This window comes from Trichosurus vulpecula, chromosome 4, assembly GCF_011100635.1.
Source record: "Trichosurus vulpecula isolate mTriVul1 chromosome 4, mTriVul1.pri, whole genome shotgun sequence".
Classification (NCBI taxonomy): Eukaryota; Metazoa; Chordata; class Mammalia; order Diprotodontia; family Phalangeridae; genus Trichosurus; species Trichosurus vulpecula.
Genome location: NC_050576.1, coordinates 145,871,090 through 145,891,809, shown reverse-complemented (window position 1 = coordinate 145,891,809; position 20,720 = coordinate 145,871,090). Strand labels below are relative to the sequence as shown.

Sequence of the window (20,720 nt, the reverse complement as noted above, 5' to 3'; positions counted from 1 at the left end):
CCCTTCCAGTCATACTCCAAACCAGGTTTTTCCATTTGGATCTCCACTACCTATTCACCTCCTTTACTTGAAAACTCTAGACTCGACATGGGGTGGATATGCCTGGAACTTGTTTATTTATGCTCTCCAGCTAGAACTCTTGATGGCACACTGCCCATCCCCCACTACTTACCTGACCTTCTAGCCCCTACAGTACTCACATGCCCTTTTGAGTCCTAATGATACCCACATTTCTGTTGCCTAGAATCCAAACCTCAACTAATTCCATAGCTCTACTTTAGCCTCTCCCTTTCCCTCACTATGGCTTACATCTTTAGAGCTCATATGAAGGAATTTTGGGACAAGTAAAGTACCTATATTACTTTCCTTTGGAGAATAAATTTGCAAAACTTGCTACCTCAAAAGGTAGTAAACAAAAGTAGTTACAAAAAAAGGATCTAATTCATGGAAAAATCTATACAGCCATACCAAGAAGAAATAAAAATATCAAAGATGTAAGTAATTTCTGAAGTTTAGGCTGCATCTTGACAATATTGTTACTGTCTTCATCAATGTCATAGCTACTCAAGACCTAGAAAAGAAAATTCTTGTCCCCGAAGACCTTGGATCTATCAAAGAGAACATCGGAAAGAGATGTTTTTATCGGCAGAAATTAAAGAATTTGCTTTGCCGCCATACCCAAAGAATCATGGGACATTTACTTCTGACTTGCAGGTGAAACCTTCTATATATCTCTCCCATGAGAGTGAGAACTCCTTGAGAACAGGTACTCTCTACTTTTCTATTTGTATCACAGGGCTTTGCACATAGTAAGTGCTCAATAAACGTTTTGAGCACTGTCACATAAGGAATGACAATAAGTTTTGTCTTACTAGCCAGAATCAAATAAATAGTGAAGTAGTAAGTGGTAAAAAGAGCTAACATACAAATGTTTGAGTTTTTAATAGAGGATATGATAGAAGATAATTCTACTACCCTTCCACAAAATATCATCTGATGCTGAGAGAGAATGCTAAACTAGATGCATCATATTTCTAAGACAGTAGTTCTTATGCTTATCATTGTGCCTTTTTGACTCAAAAGATGGAAAAATAACTGTTTTAATATCTTTTATGTGAAATATTAACTCAATACTCCTCCATGCTCCATGACAATTTTGTTTCTGTGTTGGGTTTCATTTTAATAAGCAGAGGTTCAGAATGTTGGTAGTTTTTTTCACTTTTAAATTCCTCCCTCAAAATTTTTATTATACCTATTTAAAAACTGATGCTAACGTAATATTACATATTTTTGGAAGCCATTATCGGGAAAGAAGAGAATTAAATAATTGTCTCAAAAAAGTCTCTGAAACACAAGAAACACGGCAGAAACATTTACTTTAATTCAGATTTTACAGAATCAAGTGGAAACAACAGCAAATAATACAGCATCATGTTCAAAATCAAAGGTTTTGTATACTCATGACAGAATTGTACAAGTTTTGTGATTTATCATACACACAAGTGGTGCAAATTTAGGTACTTCAGCTATGAGGTTTATTGTGAATCTCTTAAATTTTCACATCGACTAACGTGTTGCTGATGAAATTTAATAAAGAATTTTTTTCATACTCAAAATTATATCCAAAGTTTAAAAATATGGCACAATATTTCATATATGCCCAGCAATCATACATGACTATTGGGATAAATCACAATGCTAAATGCCAAAATAAAATGTTTCGATTTATCAAGTTTCTAAACTGTGTAAGGTCTATTACTGTTTTATTTCATTCACCTCAAGAAATGGTTGAGGATCCCCAAATCTAAAATTTACAGTAATGTTGACACAGACGCCACTCAAAAAAGTAACAAACTCAAGTCAAGGGAAGAGGCCTACTTTCCCTTCCTTTCACATTTTTATTACTTTATCAACTAGTACAATCATTTCTGTCAGTTATACCATCAGGGCAGTATTTTTTATTAAGTTATGAAATAAAATAAAAGGCTGAACTTAGACAAGCATCTGCTTTTGAAAATGGTATATAATCAACAATGCTGTCAATTCATCATAGAATTAAGCAACAAAGGGCATGTGAGTTGAAAAAAACTATGCCATTAGGTTCACAGAATAAAGATTCTCACAGGTAGCATATACCAGTAATATAGTTTCCTAAAAATAAACATGGCAAAGTGAACGCTGTCACTACATTATTTTCCAACAACAAACTACTGTTTCATGTATTCTTCTGCTAATAAGTAAAATTTAGAAAACAACTTTCCACAACTAGAAAGGTGTAAACCCTTTCATTTCCAAGAACTCTCTCTAACATATATGCCTGTCCCTTTTTAAAAGATTGAAACAAACCACAGGATTAAGAAGGGTAATTGCCCGTAATAAGCAAGGATTCATCCTCCAGTAGCTCAAAAGATTTTGTCTGTAGTTAAGAGATCCTGAAGTAACCTTTCTAAAAAAGAAACTGATCTTAAAGATTACCATACTAAGACAATAAAAATGTGGTATTATTTTCAGGTTAAATTAGGCTTTGAGCAGTAGCTTACAGAGAACTGATATTGATTATCTGGCATACTTAAACCAACAAAATTATTAATGTATTCAGCTTTCAAAGAAGCTTGCCTTAAATTTTCTTTCCATACGCAATATTTTCAGTATTAAAAGAAATGGCTGCAATCGAATCCATCCATTTATAATAAAATTAAATACCACTGTCAGTTGTCAAGTGATTCTATAAAAATTAGAAATTGGGTTTGGAAAAGAAACGAGTCTAGTACACAATTTCACCCCTCATGTATAAGAGTCCAGTGGTGGAGCAAAATTTAATTTTAAACAATTGGTTCCACTACATCATTATTAAACACATTTCAGACTTTGGCAGGCTAAAGTATGGGCTTAAGGGCACTTGTTATTCACTTGGTAAAAAACTGAAGGTCTAATACACACAAACTTTAGGACTCTTACTTGCATTACTACCACACATATACAAACTTCCACATTGAACACCAACATTACAACTACCACAGTTTTAAAAATTATCAAATAGCTGATCCTGGCCAAGGGTACTTTAATTCTGGATTTAAAAAATGAAAGTTCATTACTTCTGAGTGGTGTGGTGGCATAATGTTCAAGGTGACCACACAAAGCATCACGTATATACAGTGAATTTATATATTCTTATTAGCATGTTTAAATAATCTACCTAAGAAAGTTAGGCTGAGAGTAGTTAGGGGATTGCATAGATAATTTTTAAAAAATAAAATTCTTTAAAATGGTTTTTCTTTTTCTATTTAAAACAAATTTTTGGCCTGTAACATTTGAAAACAACATTATAGATTTACATAATCCCAAAAGAATGTGCTTCAAGAAATTATCTGCTAGATGCATATTTACTACTCTAATGGAGGATATGCACTACTTTTTTTTTTCTTTAAGGAAAGGGAAATGTATACATCTGTCTTAGTCACAAGTTGGGCAACTTTTTTTTTTTAAAGATGTTTAGGCTCTAAGAATAAGAAAACTCTTGGACCAACTAAACAGACATAGAGATGGTTGAGAATTGGAGAGAAAGCATCTTTCCAATTCTACCAGAGGAAGTTCCCTTATATCAATGAAAATAAAAGCAACTGGAGGGTCTTGAATATACTTAAGAAATTCTTTGAATTACATGTTTAAAAGACGGTCCGTTATGTTTATAATTCTACAGGAAAAACAAATGAACTAATACAAAGCTAGGCACAAATATAAAGCAAAAGTAAGGGGAAAAGACATGGAAAAATTTCTTATCACAGTATCAACATTTTTCTTTACTGAGTACAATATTTGTTCCCTAGTTCTTTTTCCCATCATAGGGGATTATAACAATGCTATTAGATGGCTACATAATTTAAGGTTAGACCATTGCCTGGGAATAACAGGACAACAAAATGAGAAAAATAAACTCTAAATAAAAGGTGGTACACTAGAAACATTCAACAGATGAAAAAATACAGGAAATTAAACAGAGAATCAATATAATTTACATGTTCCAAAACTATATACTTCATTCATAAATAGCTCTAATTGATAATTTCCTATTTTAAGGATCATAAATATTCAAGTTGGTGCCTGAATGTTCAAATTCTTGAAGGTCAGGAAGATCAGTCTCATTTTGCTGAATGTCCAAGACCAAAAGTCTTTACACAATTATTTTATGGTTATCTTTAACAAGTGTGTAAAAGTCTTTATTATCTACTATGTTTCAATAAAACTTTAAAATTCTGCAACTCTATTATGCTTGTGGAGAGTCTGTAAGAAAAAAAGAATATGTATATTAGTACAAGTTTGATGCATAGATATTTAAAATTGAAATTTTAATTAGTTATAATCTACATTTAATATAATATTAAAATAGGATTATGCCCTATAAAGAGTCCTGTTTAGAAAAGTTATGTAGCAATTTAATTTACAGATGAAACTGCCACTTTACAAAGGGTTTTAAAAGAGATTATTCAAAGTTGACAAAAACCTCAAAGTTGTATCTCTGTATTTGCTATTTTCTGGTGGCAAATTAAGAGTCAGCTCAATTATTTATACTGTGGGGAGGAAAGCTACAGAAAATACAAAACAGTAGAGAAGTTTAAGTCATTTACATTTAACTTGTAAGACACTGAGGGTTTTGTTTTGTTTTTTTAAGCCTCCTACTGAAATGATCATTCCCTGAGTAGACACCAATTGGCAGTATGAGAAAGCTGCCTGTGAAATATGATACCCAGCAAAGGAAAGGGCAGGCTAGGGTTAAAGCCTTGGAACAAATGATACACAAAAACCAGATAATCAACAAACAGGTTAACTGAATCCCAGGGTGTTTGCTCAAAAATTCTGTGGTTCCCTATTGTCTCCTGACTAAGGTACAAACACTTTTGTCATACAAGACATTCTAGAACATGGCCTTTACCTCTTCAGCCTCATCCCATATCATTCCTTTCCTAACACTCTATGCTCTAAAGGGATTTTTACTCTTTCCTCCCAAAGCATAATCTGTGCTCTCACCTACCCCTTGCTTTCACTGTTCCTTACACAAGGAAACATATCCTCCTTCTTGCAAGGCCAATAAGAAAACATGGGGTTGAGAATGGTGGGAAGTCCCTAGTATCTGAACCTCTGGCACAGGGGTGAACTGGCTACCTAGGGGAGTATGTAGTTGCCTTATTCCCCAAGCTGTCAAGTGAGGGAAGGAAGGTTTGGACTGGGGAGGAGGCCTCCAGAGCAGTAGTACTCATGCTGGAGGCTGGTAATGGAAGAGAGAAGAGCACTCACTGACCATCAACCCACCATCCCAGAATGACCCACCAGGTCTAACTAGCAAGGATAATTTGTTAAAAGAGGAAACTGGCTTTCTATCTCTCCTTCCTTTCAGAGCCAAACTCCAAGAAAAAGCTGCCACATTCTGCCTCCATTTCTTCTCCTTCCACTTTTTCCTCAATTCTTTATTATCTGGCTTCTGACCTCACTACCAAACTGAAATTGTTCTCTCCAAAACTACCCACAATATCCTAACTTCCAAATCAGATAGGACTTTAAAAAAACTGTTCATCTTTTGGATGACTTGGTAGTTTTTCTCCTAAAAACTGTGGACTCTGAAGTATCCCCGCTGCTGTGTTCCCCCCTGCTTGTTCTTCTACATGTCTACTTTTCAAGTCTCCTTTATCATACATGGCTGACCTGCCCTCTCACTATAGGTCTTTCGAGGCTCTGTTAGGTCATCTTTTACTTTCTATACACTTTCTTGGTGATCTCATCAGGTTCCATAAGTTCAAGGATCTATTTGCAGATGATTACCAGCTCTATGTATCCAGGGACTTCTTTGAGCTCCAGTCTCCCCATCAATCACTGACTGCTGGACATTTCCAAATGGGGGGCCCACTAGGATCTCTGTCTCAAATCAATCAAGTATTTATTAAGCAGACACTATGTGTTAGGCACTGTTCTAATACAAAAAATGAAATAATCCCTATAATGTTAATACATATATATGTATATATGTACATATGTATGTGTGCATGTATGTATGCATACACAGAAGAATTAAAATACAAGGTAATTTGGGAAGGACAACAAGAGTAGTTAGGGTGGTAAGGAAGGGCTTCATGCAAAATATGGTGCCTAAGCTTCTTCAGGAAGAAAGGGACTCTATGAGGTAGAGGTAAGGTGGGAGTACAGTTCCATACATGGGACAGTCAGTGCAAAGGCATGGAAGAAGGAGATGGTGTGTCATGAGAGGAACAGAGAAAAGGTCAGTTTAACTAGATCACTTAGTGCATGAATGTATAATGTCCACTGAGGCTGGAGACATAAGCTGAGGCCAGGTTATGAAGGGCTTTAAAAGCTAAACAGAGAGGTTTGCTTTTTATCCTAGAGCCAAGAAGATGATACTGGAGTTGAATGCATAAGGCAGCTACAGGGCTGGATCTGCGCTTAAAGAAAATTCTTTGACAGCAATGTGTAGGACAGATTAGAGTGTGGGAAAGCTCGAGATAAGGAAATCAGGTGGGAAGCTCTTGCAGTACTCTAGGGGAGAGGCAATGGTGATGAACTGAAGTGTTAGTTGAGTGAGTGGAGAGAAGGGGCTGAATGCAAGACACTTTATGGAGATAAAAACAGTAAGATTTAGCAACTGATTGTATAAGAGTGAGAGATCCAGGATGATGCCTCGATAGGAACCTGAGACACTAAAAGGATTGTGGTACCTTTGCTGCAGATAGTGAAGTCTGGAAGCGGGAACAGTTTAGGTTAGGATTCTTTTTTTTTTTTTAAATGACACATCTTAAATTTAATAATTTATTGTAAATTTGTGTTTTTTCCTGCATTGAAATTTTGATGATGCAACACTATGGTCATGTAACTATATAGTATTATACTGTAAATAAGTCATTACATGAACATATTCCTGCTGATGCATGCTAGACTTTCCAACAATGCCTGACACACTCACCTGCCAACAATTGCTTGTTAAGACCTGTAGGCTGATTTGACCACCGATCAGTTATAACTTGCATTTCTTATGTTTATGTGGAAAATAACAAAATCCCTACAACTTTTAACTGTTATACAACAGATGAAACACGTACGAACAGCTTTTCCAAATTTTCTTATTTTCTCTTTTTTCCTTATGCTTCCACCGCCCCCTTATTTTTATTCAACGCCCCCCAATTGTGAGTCACCTTGACAGGCAAGTGGTCTAAGAGCAGGGAGTGACAAAAGGAGAGGCTTCATTCTAAAAAAAAAAAAAGCCAAACAAACCCAAAAAACTCCAAACCCCAAACCAAAGCCATTTATAGAGAAGATACAACTGTTTAGAATATCCCAACTAATTCTCCCAGGATAGGAAGTTGTCAAGGGGCTCAGGGCCAGCCATTCAATATCCATTAGAAATGGAAAGGAAGACTGAGGCACACAAGGTCTTCAGGCAGAATATGGATAAGCACTTCTCAGGTATGTTATACTAAGGATTACTTTTGGGTACTTTTGGGACTAGATGATTACTAATGTCCTTTCCAAATTTTAGTTTTTGCAATTCTGAGTAGACAGAGCAGCTCAATGAGCCATGATTCTTAACCATTTTTGTGTCAAAGACCCCTCTGGACAACTGGTGAAGCTTATAGGTCCCTTCTTAGAATAATGTTTTTAAAAGTATAAATAAAATAAAATACATAAGAGTATAAAGGAATCTAATTACACTGAAATATAGTTATCAGATATTAAAAATAATTCTTAGAACCTAGGTTAAGAACCCCTGAATATAGGGAGAAGGAAAGAGGCCCAGGACAGAAGCTTGGGATACACCAAAATTAGGTGGCACAATGTGGGTGATGAGGCAGCAAAAAACACTGAGAAAAATCAGACAAGAAAAAGCAACTGGGAGAGAATAGTGTCACAGAAACCCAGAGAGAAGTGAATATCCACGAGGAAATGGTAGTCAATAGTGTCAAATGCAGTCAATTGTTTTGAGAATGGAACTCACCAATTTTCCCCCTTAAACTCACCATTCTTCTCCAAACTTTTCTCCTTTTGTGGAGTGTTTCATCTTTCTTCTAGTCGCTCAAGTCCCAACCTCTAGGTCATCCTCCCCTTCCCTCTCCATACCTAGTCAATCTGCCACATCAAACCAATTCTACCCCACACCTCTTGCCATCATCTTCTTCTCTCCGTGTGGCCAACATCTTATTTCAGGCCCTCACCACTGAAGTCTTACCCCTCTCCAATCTGTCCCCCACAGAGCAGCCAAAATAATTTCCATAAAGCAGCCTGGCTGTGTCACTCTTCTGTTCAAAACCTGTTAGTATTTCCCCATTGCTTCTAGAAGAAAATATGAGTTCCTCTTTGAATTTCCTCATTATTAAGCCAGGCTATCTCCCTTTCTCAGCTTATTTCATTAATACAGTCTCTCACACCCTCAACATTCCAGCTAAAGTGGCCCATGTGCTATTTCCCAAACTTGGCCAGCCCTCTCCCTCCTCTGCTTCTGTGTGCAGACTACTTCCCATGCCAAGAATGAATTTCTTCCTCATCTCTACTTCTGAGCATCTGCAGCTTTTTTTCAGAGGCAGCTCAAGGGCCACTTTCTACAGGAAGAAATTCTACAGGAATGCCCCCAAACCACTGATACTCTCTTCCTCCTCAAAATATGTATCTGTTTCCATGTTCTGTTACCCCAGTAAAACATAAGTTGTCTAAGAACGGAGATTTATTTTTTGTTTTGACTTGTATCCATGGTGCCTAACACGGCTCCCTACACATAAGGGGTGTTTAATAAGAGATGATTTTTGGATTAGACCGGAAGCATCTTTCCCAGTCTACTCTGTCCACCTGACACCTGTGTCAACATCTCAGGGTATTTGTCTCTTCCTCCCCAAATGAAGGAACTGTCTTTCTTGCTTCTTGACCCATATTTTTTCTATGACGATTATCTATATGTCTATGTGGGGAAGGGGGGTGGTGGAGGCAGGGTGGTATTTGAAAATGTATATAGGAGGGAGCCTGGGGTAGAGAATAAGGCAGGAAGAACAGGATTCAAATCCAGCCTCAAACACTGGCTAGCTGTGTGATCATGGGCAGGTCATTTAACCTTCCTGGGCTCATTTTGTCATCTACTAAATGAAGGGGTGAGCCTCTAAGCAAAGCCTCAATAGGCTCTAACTAGAATCCTATGATATGACGGTGTGGTGCCTCTACACACATATGTTGTATATGGAAGGTCTATGTGTGGTAGGTCTCTATGTTTACAGAGGGGACAGCAGGTCTTTGGATCATGGGGTGGGTATCTACACATGGGGAAAGATTCAGGGCACTTACATGAATGGACCATGCATTATTAGGGAACCAGGGGGAATAGGAAATCTACGCGCTCATGTCTCTTTCTGTATTGGTCAGGAAAGACTTGTACGTGTGGATATTGCTGCCTTCCATCCTTAGTGTCTGGCAGGTTCCAGGGTAGTAGCAAAAGCAAACAGGCAATCATACAAAATACAGGTAAGTTTCCACATGTAAAATATACATGCTAAAGTTTGTAACTCCCTTCCACAACCAACTCTTTCTAGCTTCTTGGTGACTTTGATACTGGATCTAGAAAAAATGGTTTAAGTTACTTTACTAGAAATTACCATCATTTTTATAGCTCAAACTCATTTAAGAGGCGGTATAAGCAAGATTACATTATGAAGATGATTCTTACCTTCCAAATGCATTTAAAAGAGCAACTATTTCTTGACGAGTGAGTTGAAAACCTTTAGATGGGCCATTCTCTGGAAGATTCTGAATTTCTTTTTCAGAAAATAGTATCTTCAAAGCAGTTCCTAAACCTTGAGTCTAAGTGAAATAATATATTTTAATTTTATTTTGTATATAGAGAGTAAGTACATACTTAGACTTTTAAGACAAGTTTCAAGTCCCCATGATGACATTCAACAAGTTGGTGCCTAATGGGATTAATTTTCATTTAATTAACAAGTATAAACTCTACAAAAATATACACTTGACCAGTTCACATATTTTAAACTAAATTATAAAAATAAAAAGTGCAAACCAGCAAAGAGGAAGGAATAAGTCAAAACACTAAAAACTTCATGTTCTATTCTTAATTTATCTGCGGGATGACCTATGCCTTTAGGGATAAGCGCAATATAAACATGTATAAATAATTTAAATATATAAAAACAATTATCCTACATACATGCAAATATGTATTTGTGTATATGTGCGTGCATATGTACACACACCCCCAAAGAATTAAAAAATTTTCAGCCTAAAATAGAAAACATTTCTGAATGTAGTCTAGCAAATGCATGAAGAACTACGTATTTGAAAATCATTCTTGCTTGCTTCAATATACAATCTTCGAATCACTTTTACAAGCTAGCTCCCTGGCACAAATGACAATGAAATTCTCACATGAGAAAATTATCTGCCTTTAAATTTGTTTCCCCTTTAAAATTTGGGGTTTTTTTAGTGCCCCTATAAAATTAGATAACATTAGTTTAGCATCCAGGAATAACTCAAATTTACACAGTACTTTAATGTTAGCAGAGCATTTTACACATATTATCTCATTTAATCTTCCAAACAGTCCTGTGATAGCATTGCCATTACACATACTTTACAAATAAAAACTTGAGTTCAAGTCTCTCTTCACCTACTGAATAGTTCAGGTAACCCCAGGCAAGTCACTTATATACTATGTGGATGATTTCTCTCAGTCTCAACTTTTTCATTTGTAAAATGCAGCCCTCACTATCCAGGGCTGGATGAGGTTCAAATGAAGTAATGCATGTATAAAGCATTTTGCAAACCTTGAAGCATTAGATGAATGTCAGTTATGATTATTATTGTTGTTTTTTGCTCCAGACCTGTTAATTCCTGGAATATAAAATATCTTCACTACTGCAGATCAGGAACTTGCCTGCAATTCCAAAGTGGAGCTGCAGGGGGCACCCAGAGGCCAACTGTTACAAAGCAAATAGATATTAGGGGGCTTCCTAAGTACAAGCCTAACCCCACTGTGCACCATGCAAGGCTGTCTCTCATCATAATTATGGCTTATTATCCTCTGAAAAGAATAAAGAGGGCTTTACACATGTTTAAAATGTAGTGCTTTGAAACTGGATAAACCTTTTCTCCACTAATATTTGGTTTAAAAAAATAAAAATAGTAAACATTTATATAGTACTTACTATGTGCCAGGCACTGTGCTGAGCACTTTTACAATTATTATCTCATTTGCTCTGCACAACAATGCTGAGAGGTAGGTGTTGCTAATATCCCCATTTTACAGTTGCAGAAACTGAGGCAAACAGAGGTTAAATGACTTGCCCAGGGTCACACAGCATAAGTGTCTGAGGCTAGATTTGAACTCGGGTATTCCTGACTTCAGGCCCAGCACTCTATCCACTGTACCACTTAGCTGCCTAAAAATGCCTGAAATGGAAGTTTTGAATGACTTTTAAATATTTACATGAAATATAATAGCAAATTATATATATCAAATTATATATATATATATATATGCTTACTAAAATGTTTTTATGATTTAATTGGCCTGGGTATTACCTATTCCAATCCAGGAGACAGTCTTAATGAATTGTCAGGATTGAAAAACTTCATCTCCTCGTAACCAACTTCCTTCTCCTAGGGATAATATTCTCCAAAGCTTAGCTAAGGCTTACGCTCAGGTGACAGATACCTACTTTCTTTTCAGACCTATACTCAAAGTCTTTTCAGATTACTAGGACCTGCCAAAACTTATACTTAATTCCCTGGCACAGACCTTTAAGGCCACTTGCTGTATGTATCACAATGAGGTAGCAGAACAGGACTTTAGTGGAGGTATTTAACAAGTAAATAAATATTTTCCTATTTGTTTGCACATAATTGTATAGATTCTTCACATGTTCAAACAATGATACTATTATTTTCTTTGGCTTGTATCAAAGCTTTACTTGGACAGAATTTTAAAAATTTATAAATAGTAGAAGGCATTCAATATAGTAACAATTACAATAATATGGTGATAACAATCCAAAACCAAAGAAACAAAGGTATACTCACCTGTAGTTTTCCCCATAACCGGCATTTGTCACATCCAACACAGTCCATTATACGTGATATGTTCTTGAAATGCAACCGGAGTTCTTCCTGATAGATAGAAAATACTTCCACTATGGTTAAAGTAGACCTTTAACTATGTTTAGCTGAAACAATAGTAAATTTTCTAAAAAAAACCCAAACAGTCCTTCAAATAAAATGTATGTTCAACAGAACCAATGTGACTGCAAAGAAAAAAAGCCCACAAAAACAAAACACAGAGCGATTGCAGCCTTCAGAGGATGAGGGCTGGGGCTGGACCTGTGAGGTCAGTGATTAGAGAGCTCCCTCATGAGAAAATTTCCTCTACCAGTACAGGTTAGTACCATATCCACAATTTAGTTTCTTATCTAGTTGCCCAGAGCCCTGAAAGATTAAATGATTTGCCCAGGGTGACAGAGGAAGTATGTATCCAAGGCAGAATTCGAACCCAAATCTTCCTAGTTCCTAGAACAACTCTCCATCCACCATGAAATGCTGCCTCAGAATGCAATCTTAAATTAACAGAAGTATTGTATCAAGATACTAGACCAATGTATTGTACTTCAAATAACAATGAATCTCACTCTAAAATGGTCAAATTATACCTCAAGCATTATTTTTTTAAGACACGATATTTTTGGAAGGATATTGACAAATTATGGAGCATAATAGGAGAACAAAGCAGTATGGTTTGGGGGGGGCTCAAAACCAGGGCAAAATAAGAAACGGTTGAAAATAGTGGGACATTTTATCTGGAAGAAAACATCAAGGAAGGGTATGATAGATGCCATAAAATATCTCAAGGGCTTTCCTGTGAAAAAGTTCATTCTGTATGGCCCAAGACAATATAGTCAGAACCAATGGATTAAATTACAAGGAAACAACTTTTAGTATATGAGGAAAAGGTTTCCAGCAATTAGTTTTAAAATACAATAAGCTGCACTACAGGGTAACAAGCCTCCAATACTATGTATGCACAGGGTAGCTGAGCATGTGTTGCACAGTAACTTGGTTAGGTGGAAAATTGGGTTAGATGATCAACCTCTTAGGTTCCTTTCAAATTCTATAAATGAAGGTGTACTAAACTGACAACTTTATACATTCAATTGGCATCACTGCCAATTTATAAAATTTACGTGAAGAATATTTATTGAAGGCAAACTTTGTGCAAAGCACTCTGTGGGGCACCACGAGAGATTGACAAGTAAACACACCTTAAGTCCCTGTCTTCAAGAAGCACAACTATTATAAACATCTTCTGTGTGTGGCAAATTATCTTTGCACTTGTTTTTTATTATAATCTTTTTTCTGTTTGGTTACGTGTGTTTCAGAGTCAGTAGTAGTTCTAGAACACAAACCCTTTATTCCTTCAAGTCTACACAACTCTTTCATTAGAGAAACCAGCTAAATACTTCACTGAAAAATGTGAGGCCATATGCCATGAGCTACCTCTTCTTTTCAACTCTACACTCCAAATTACCTCAACATCATCTTTGATTTTTCTTCTTTGTTCCTGGCTCAGAGGAAGAATGGCCTTTCTCTGTACAAACAGCAATTCCTCTATTTATATCCTTTATACTAACCCCTCTCTCTCTCCTTTGGGAACTTGCCTTTTTGATAATTCTTGTTCCTTAATTTTCAATCACTGTTTATACTCTGGTTTCCTATCTAATTCCTATCAACATGCTAAGACCTCTCCCATCCTTGAAAAAAGTCATCACTTTATCCTACCATCCCATCAGCTTATCATCCTATAGCTTTCCTCTCTTTCACTGTCAAACACCTAGAACAGAACTGTCCACAATGTGGCCCGCAGTGCGATTTTGTGTGGCCCGCCTGGGGGTTCTAATTTTCATAAGTGAAAAAATAAAATAATAATTTGCATGGAATGCGTATTAGATTTTTTAATTCCATCACTAATAAATAATCTCGTTGATGTTCATTTTCTCTGGTGTTTTTAAGCAGTATGGAACATATTGCACAGAATTTTCAATCCATCTGTGGGATGCATTCCATCTGTACAATGCAAACTAGTGAGTATGCACCTTCCTTTGTGTTGTGTTGTCGCTTTGTTGTTTTGTGTTTGCTTTTTCGCTTGGAGACTTCGCCTGTCATATTGATGATGCACGTTCCCCCACTTTCTATTAGTGTACTGTATTTTTTATTCTGGGTGTGGCCCTCGAATAATTATTTTAATGCAGCCCTAAGATAACCTAAGGTCAGACAGCCCTGACCTAGAAAAAGCTGTCTACACTAGCTGCATCTATTTTTCTGCTTCACACCGACTTCTTAGTCACTTGCGACCTGGTTTCTTACCTCATCACTTAAGTAAAACTTCTATCTAAAAGGTTACTAATGATCAATTAATTGCCAGCTCCTTTTCAATCACCTCCTTTCTATGGGATGCTCATGACAGCTCTACAGCGAACTCTCTTCTTTGTGCCTTCTTGGGGATTTCATCAGTTCCCAGGGGTTCAACTATTACTTCTGAGACATCACTTCAGACAGCTCCCAGAGCCATCCAGCTCATCTTTCTGAGTTCCAGTACCGCATCACCAACAAGTGTTAACTGGACCCCTCCAATCTGGCTGTGGCTACTAAATGTGGCTACTAAAACATGCCCAAATCAGAACTTATTTTCCCCAAACCTTCTCTTCCACATAACTTCCCAAGGTTCTCACCCTCCAAGTGATGGGTGGCTTTTTTCCTTTCCCTTACTCTTATCGGCTATCGAGTCTTGTTGACTCCACCTGCACAATACATCTTGCATTTGAGCCCTTCTTTTGACTCACACAGCACCCTCACCTCTCACCTAGATTACTGTAACAGCCTATCTGGCTGATCTGCCTCAAGGCCCTCCCCTTTCTAGACTATCCTCCAACAAAAGCGCCTGAGTAATATTTCTAATGCATAGGCATGACCGTGCCACCCTCCAAACTCAAGAAGCTCCCTCCTGCCTCCAGGATCACACACATGAATGCCTGTACTCTCCTTCACACGCTACTGGTCTTCTTATTGATCCTGGCCTGTGACATTCCACCTCCCTTCTCTCTACCCAGGCTATTCCCCCAAACCTGGAAGGTAACAAAGTAAATAAAATGCCGCCCCTTGGAGTCAGGAAAATCTGAGTTCAGGCATTTACTAGCTGTGTGACCCTGAGTGAGTCACTTAAGCCTATTTGCCACAGTTTCTTCATCTGTAAAATGAGCTGGAGGAGATGGCAAACCACTGCAGTGTCTTTGCTAAGAAAACCTCAAATGGGGTCATGGAGAGTCAGACATGACTAATCATCAGCAACAAAAAAGCCAACTTCAAAGCTGTTCAAATATTACATTCTACATGATGCTTTTCTTGATCCCACACCCTCCCCATGAGTAATTTTATTTTTTTTCCTTAATATATACGTACAGGTCATTTGCTCCCAGAAAATGTGAGCTCCTCAAAATGCAGGGACTGTTTCATTTTTGCCTCATTATCCTCATTACCTATAAGTGCCTGGCACAGAGCAGGCACTTGATTAATGCTTGTTGATGTGTGGATTGGCTGCCATCATACTAAGTTTGTGGTACACAAACCCCACCAGAACTTTCTCAGAAATACTGTTAACCAGGCTTCTTTCATCTTGCATTTGTGGAATACAGATTCTTGAAACCAAATATAAGACTTTACATTTATCCCTATTAAATGTCACCTTATTCAAATCGTTCAATGGTCTAGTCTGTCTAGATCTTTTTGAATGACTTTATTAGCTATTCCTCCTAGCTTTGTGGCACCTGTAAATTTGATAAGAATGTCATCTATATCTTTATCCAAATCATTCATTCATGAATGAAATGTATTTATACTAAATCATTGATAAAAATAGGAAAGCTCAGGACCAAGTAGATTCTTGAAGCATTTTACTGGAAACCTCCATCCAAATTGACATTTATTCATGAGTACTTGGTTTCACCAGTTAACCAGTTCCCAACCTAGTTAATCATCCTATATTGTCTAGTTCATATCGCTTTTAACTTGTCCACAAGGATACTACAAAAGATTTTTATCAAATACATTGCTAAAAAATCTAGGTAAATAGTAATTATAGCATTCCCCTAGATCTACCATTTTAGTAATCCTAAAAAGGTAAAGAAGTTAATCTGGCATACTCAGGAATTACATGAAGCAAAGCTCATTTGATTTTTTTACATATACCCTTGAAAAACAGTAGGTAAATTTTACTTTATTCATTCATTTAAAATGTAATTTCAACTTGCATTTGAAAATAAATGCAATAATAATGCTATATCATGACTATTTCCTTACATAGGTGCAAAGAGTTCCACTAACATAGACTCAGCAACCTTTAGCTTCCTTTGTTTACGAATATCAGAAGCAAAATTTCCCACTCAATTACGAATATTTTTGTGATAATACAAAATAGTGAACATAGTTGCAATCATATATGTTGAGTCAGCAAAAGCAGATGTATCAAAGAACTCTGCAGAGCTAAATTAAACAACTTATTACCAAAAACATGCTCTTTTTTGGCTATCACAAATAACACATAATTTTATATTAGTCAATTAGTCAACAAGCAAACACATTTAGTTTGTTAACCATGTGATAGCTAACAAAAAATCTAAAAATGATTGGCAGTTATGTTTAAAGGAAAATGAAAGGCCTCATACCTTCCAATACTCTCTATCAGTAGCCCACTGCAATACTACATTATCAGGGCATATAGGTGGCACCGTGGCTAGAGCATTGGCCCTGGAGTCAGGAGAACCTGAGTTCAAATCCAGACTCAAGATGTTTACTAGCTGTGTGACCCTGGGCAAGTTGCTTAAGGCTAATTGCCTCAGGGAAAAAAAAAGATATTAGGCTATGGAATTTATAAAAAAGATAGTATCATAATGGGTTCATGGGATGAAATAATCTATTATTTCCTTACAGGTGTGCCACAGAACTCTAGAAATTTAGAAGTGCTGGGAATCACAGAAATATAGTATTTATCCATGACATCTTCTTTTAATGTTTTTATATTTCTAATATTCTTCTAAATGTATGGTCACTTGGAAATAACAGTATTTCTCTAGAACAGGAAGTAAAAAAGCTATTAGGTAACAGATACTGAACTTAAAATCAGAAAAAATAGGTTCAAATCCTGGTTCTTCCATTTCAGCTGTACAGCCTTGGCTATTTCTTAACATCTACAAGTCTGAGTTTTTTCATCTGTAATATTAGGGGGGCTGGACCAGATGACCTCTAATATTCTTTTCAATTCAAAGTCTATTTTATCTTCAGTGAATTTCAAAATTGTTGTATATAAGCATATTCTCATGAAAACAAAATGTAATTATTTCATCAGCATTTATATATGAATTTCTCCAACTGGATAAATATCTGGTTTAATTTCCTTATGATGCTACAAACTAACACTCAATTTCCATTTAAACAAAGGGAACATAAGATAAAATTTATCTTCTGGAGATACTATGTAATAATATTTTATATAATAATTTTTAAAAAGAAAACATAATATTGGTGACCTTGAAAATGGCTAACTCAGGTCAGAATCTCATAGGAAGATGAGCTTGTAATATTACCACTTCGAGCTTAAAATTGCTCAGCCCTCCAAAACTTCCTTATAATTTAAAAAAAAATATTTCCATATCATACTCACAGAACAGAATCACCAAAAAACTGGACAAATCAGAAAGTAGAATATAACTAGTAAAAATAAGGAAGGAAATTGTATATATTCTCCCCTCTGTTCAGTAAGAGTGCCACAATATCCAATTAATGGGGGCATCTAGGTGATGCTGTGGATAGAGTGCCAGGCCTGTAGTCAGGAAGATTCATCTTCCTGAGTTAAAATCTGACCCCAGACACTTACTAGCTATGTGACCCTGAGCTAGTCACTTACCCCTGTTTACCTCAATTTCCTCATCTGTTAAATGAGCTGGAGGAGGAAATGGCAAACCACTTCGGTATCATTGTCAAGAAAACCCCAAATGGGGTCACGGAGAGTCAGACACGACCGAAAAAAAATCCAATCAAACTGACTTCAAAAAGTGAGGAAAATGGTTGAGAATCAAAAGATAGGAAGTGAAACAGGGCTAATTTTAAAAATAAATTCAAGTTTATTTTCAAATGTTAAAGAAATTTTACTGACATTACCTTTAATGATTTAGCCTCCTTTTGGTTTCCTGCAAACATGGATTTCTCATCAAAATGCATAGGGAAGGACCTGATCAAATAACAATTTTATGGTAAAAGAAGGATGAAAATTTACATACTGTGCATTAAAGCTACATAGTTTTTATCACTACAGATATTTTTAAATTCTAAAATGACTTTATGTTAATCATATCATGGCTTATACACCAAAGGAAAAATGTCAATTAATGTGTGGACTGTTCAATAAAAGACTAAATCAAAACAATGGATGTATTATTAGAACAGATGGAAACAACTAAATGAAATTATGCACCAAAATGTCATCATAAAAGTAGGTGATTAAGTTAAGCATGATATAAGCAAAAGCATTTAAAAATTCTACCAAAAAATTAACTTGAAATTTTTCTAGCTCTAACTTTTTTCTAAGTATCTGAATAAGTTGAAGATCTTCAGGGAGGACACTGTGCCACAATTTCATTTTATGTAAAAGTCAGTATAATGTAACACTGGACTCCACATCAGAAGCCTGATGGGAAGAGTCCGGGCCCAATTCTTTCACTAGCTGTGACACTGGGCAAGCCACTGACCTTTTGGAGGCTCAGTCTCCTTAGCTGTAGAACAGGGATAACAATGTTTCCATTACCTACCAAGGCACAGCTGTTATTACAGTTAAATCAGTTAATAAAGTGTTCTATAATTGTAAAGTACTATATAAATGTTAGTCACATAAAGCGCACATCTTGAAGGATTAGGGCAATTTATCCTAGTTTCAAACAACAAAAATACTGGTAAAAATACCCTACAGAGTTAAAATAGCAATTGGTTGAGCAGAGATTCACAAAATGAGCAAAACCAAAAGCAGACAAAGACTGAAACTGTCTTGAAAAGCAAGCATGTGAAACACGGTATTCCAGACAGAGAATGGAACAAAAAGTTGCTAACTCTAACTTAAGAGTTGTTTTTTGAAACAGAAGGAGTAATAATTTATTTCTTAGTTGTGAAGCAGTTTCAGCAACTGAGATGTCTAGACACATTTTTTAACTCCATTTCCAGAAATATTTTCAAATAATGATATTCTGATGATCCTTTAAAAGTCTAATTCTGCCTTCCTTCACTGATTTTCACAATAATCTCCATTTTTCATTTCAATTTAAACAGAGGCTATCTTTTATGTAAAGGTAAGAAATAACTTCAAATCACTGAGATTCAATTCTTACTTTGTATCTCGAAAGATCTCCAACAAAAGGCTTTTTGTCTCAGCATCTTCTTCTACATTTCCAGTGTAAAGGTCAACAATCGAGCGCTCAAAATATGGGGCGACCTTTGACAGAGCTCGGAGTTCAATCAAGTATAAAAAGTAGAGGTTCTTTAACCTTCTAGGACCTTCCCCTTTAGTCTCCACAGAGTCAAAGCGGCGCTTAAACTCTTTGATGTTGGGTCCCCAAGTTGGCTTTCCCCAAGTTTCTAAAGAGAAAGAGGGAAAAAAAATTTCCTGTCTATATGGATTACCTATGACATGGAAAACATGTATTTTCTTTCTTTCTTTGCTTAAATACTGTCTGGCTCAGGATGAAATGCAGAGGCTACTTTCAGGTCTAGTCTCACTGCTTCCTGGCACAGGAGATTTGGCCTGCTGTTTCAAACATGGGCTGGTTTGCTCCTCCCTAGGCATCATTAGGTTTTATACCCACAAACCACCCCCACCCCCACCCCAAGGGCTCAAAGTATTGATGCTAAGCTTAGAGCAGATACACAACTGGTATAATCCACTACAATTTAGAATTCCTGAACTTAAAAGATCCACCAGTCTTAGCCTCCCTGGTAGCTAGGATTATAGTCACATGCCTCTATATCCAATTCATGCATTTTCCATAATTACTTTATTTAGCGTATATATATGTATATATATATAAACATATATATATAAAACGTGAAATTTAATATTTAAGAATTTGATTACCTTCCAAAAGATATTTTGCAGACAAATGTATGTTGATGCTAGCATGAAGCCCGGAGATTAATTTATAGAATACTCTTTTCTCCAGGCACAAACCTATACAGGAAGACATTGTATATATATAATATTAGAATATATATATATATGTATATAAGAATAGTTAAAACAATAATTCATAGGATTTTAAAATTAAAAGTCAATGCACAATCCAAACAACTTTAGAAGGAATTTTTCTATTCATACTTTGTATGTCAGAGCTAAAATCCATTGCCTTTCTTGATTCATACATTAGCAGACTGGCCTGAGCCTAGCAGGCAGAAACATAGTTACATCAAAGAACAAGCCATATTGGAAATATATGCTAAGGGTGGTCAGTAACAGAAGGCTCTTTCTCTATACCTATATACACACTAGAAGACTCAAAACAGCAACCCTCATGTTGGCAAAAAGAAAATGGAAACAGCATGAGTTCTCACTGACTGAGGAACAGCTGAACGCACGATGGTAT

The 20,720-nt window shown here is 36.3% G+C and overlaps 1 protein-coding gene across 1 annotated transcript in view; it reads right to left on the bottom strand.

The window, feature by feature from the left end:
• Positions 1-1,359: 1,359 nt before the first annotated feature.
• Positions 1,360-20,720, bottom strand: part of ERO1B (endoplasmic reticulum oxidoreductase 1 beta) — a 65,408-nt gene continuing 46,047 nt past the window's right edge. The window contains exons 11-16 of the mRNA XM_036754699.1: positions 20,216-20,308; positions 19,473-19,719; positions 18,256-18,325; positions 12,076-12,162; positions 9,707-9,840; positions 1,360-4,281 (exon numbers count right to left, since the gene is read on the bottom strand). Of these exons, the coding sequence (XP_036610594.1) occupies positions 4,221-4,281; positions 9,707-9,840; positions 12,076-12,162; positions 18,256-18,325; positions 19,473-19,719; positions 20,216-20,308 (692 nt within the window). The 3' untranslated portion in view covers positions 1,360-4,220. The remainder of the gene's footprint in view (positions 4,282-9,706; positions 9,841-12,075; positions 12,163-18,255; positions 18,326-19,472; positions 19,720-20,215; positions 20,309-20,720) is intronic.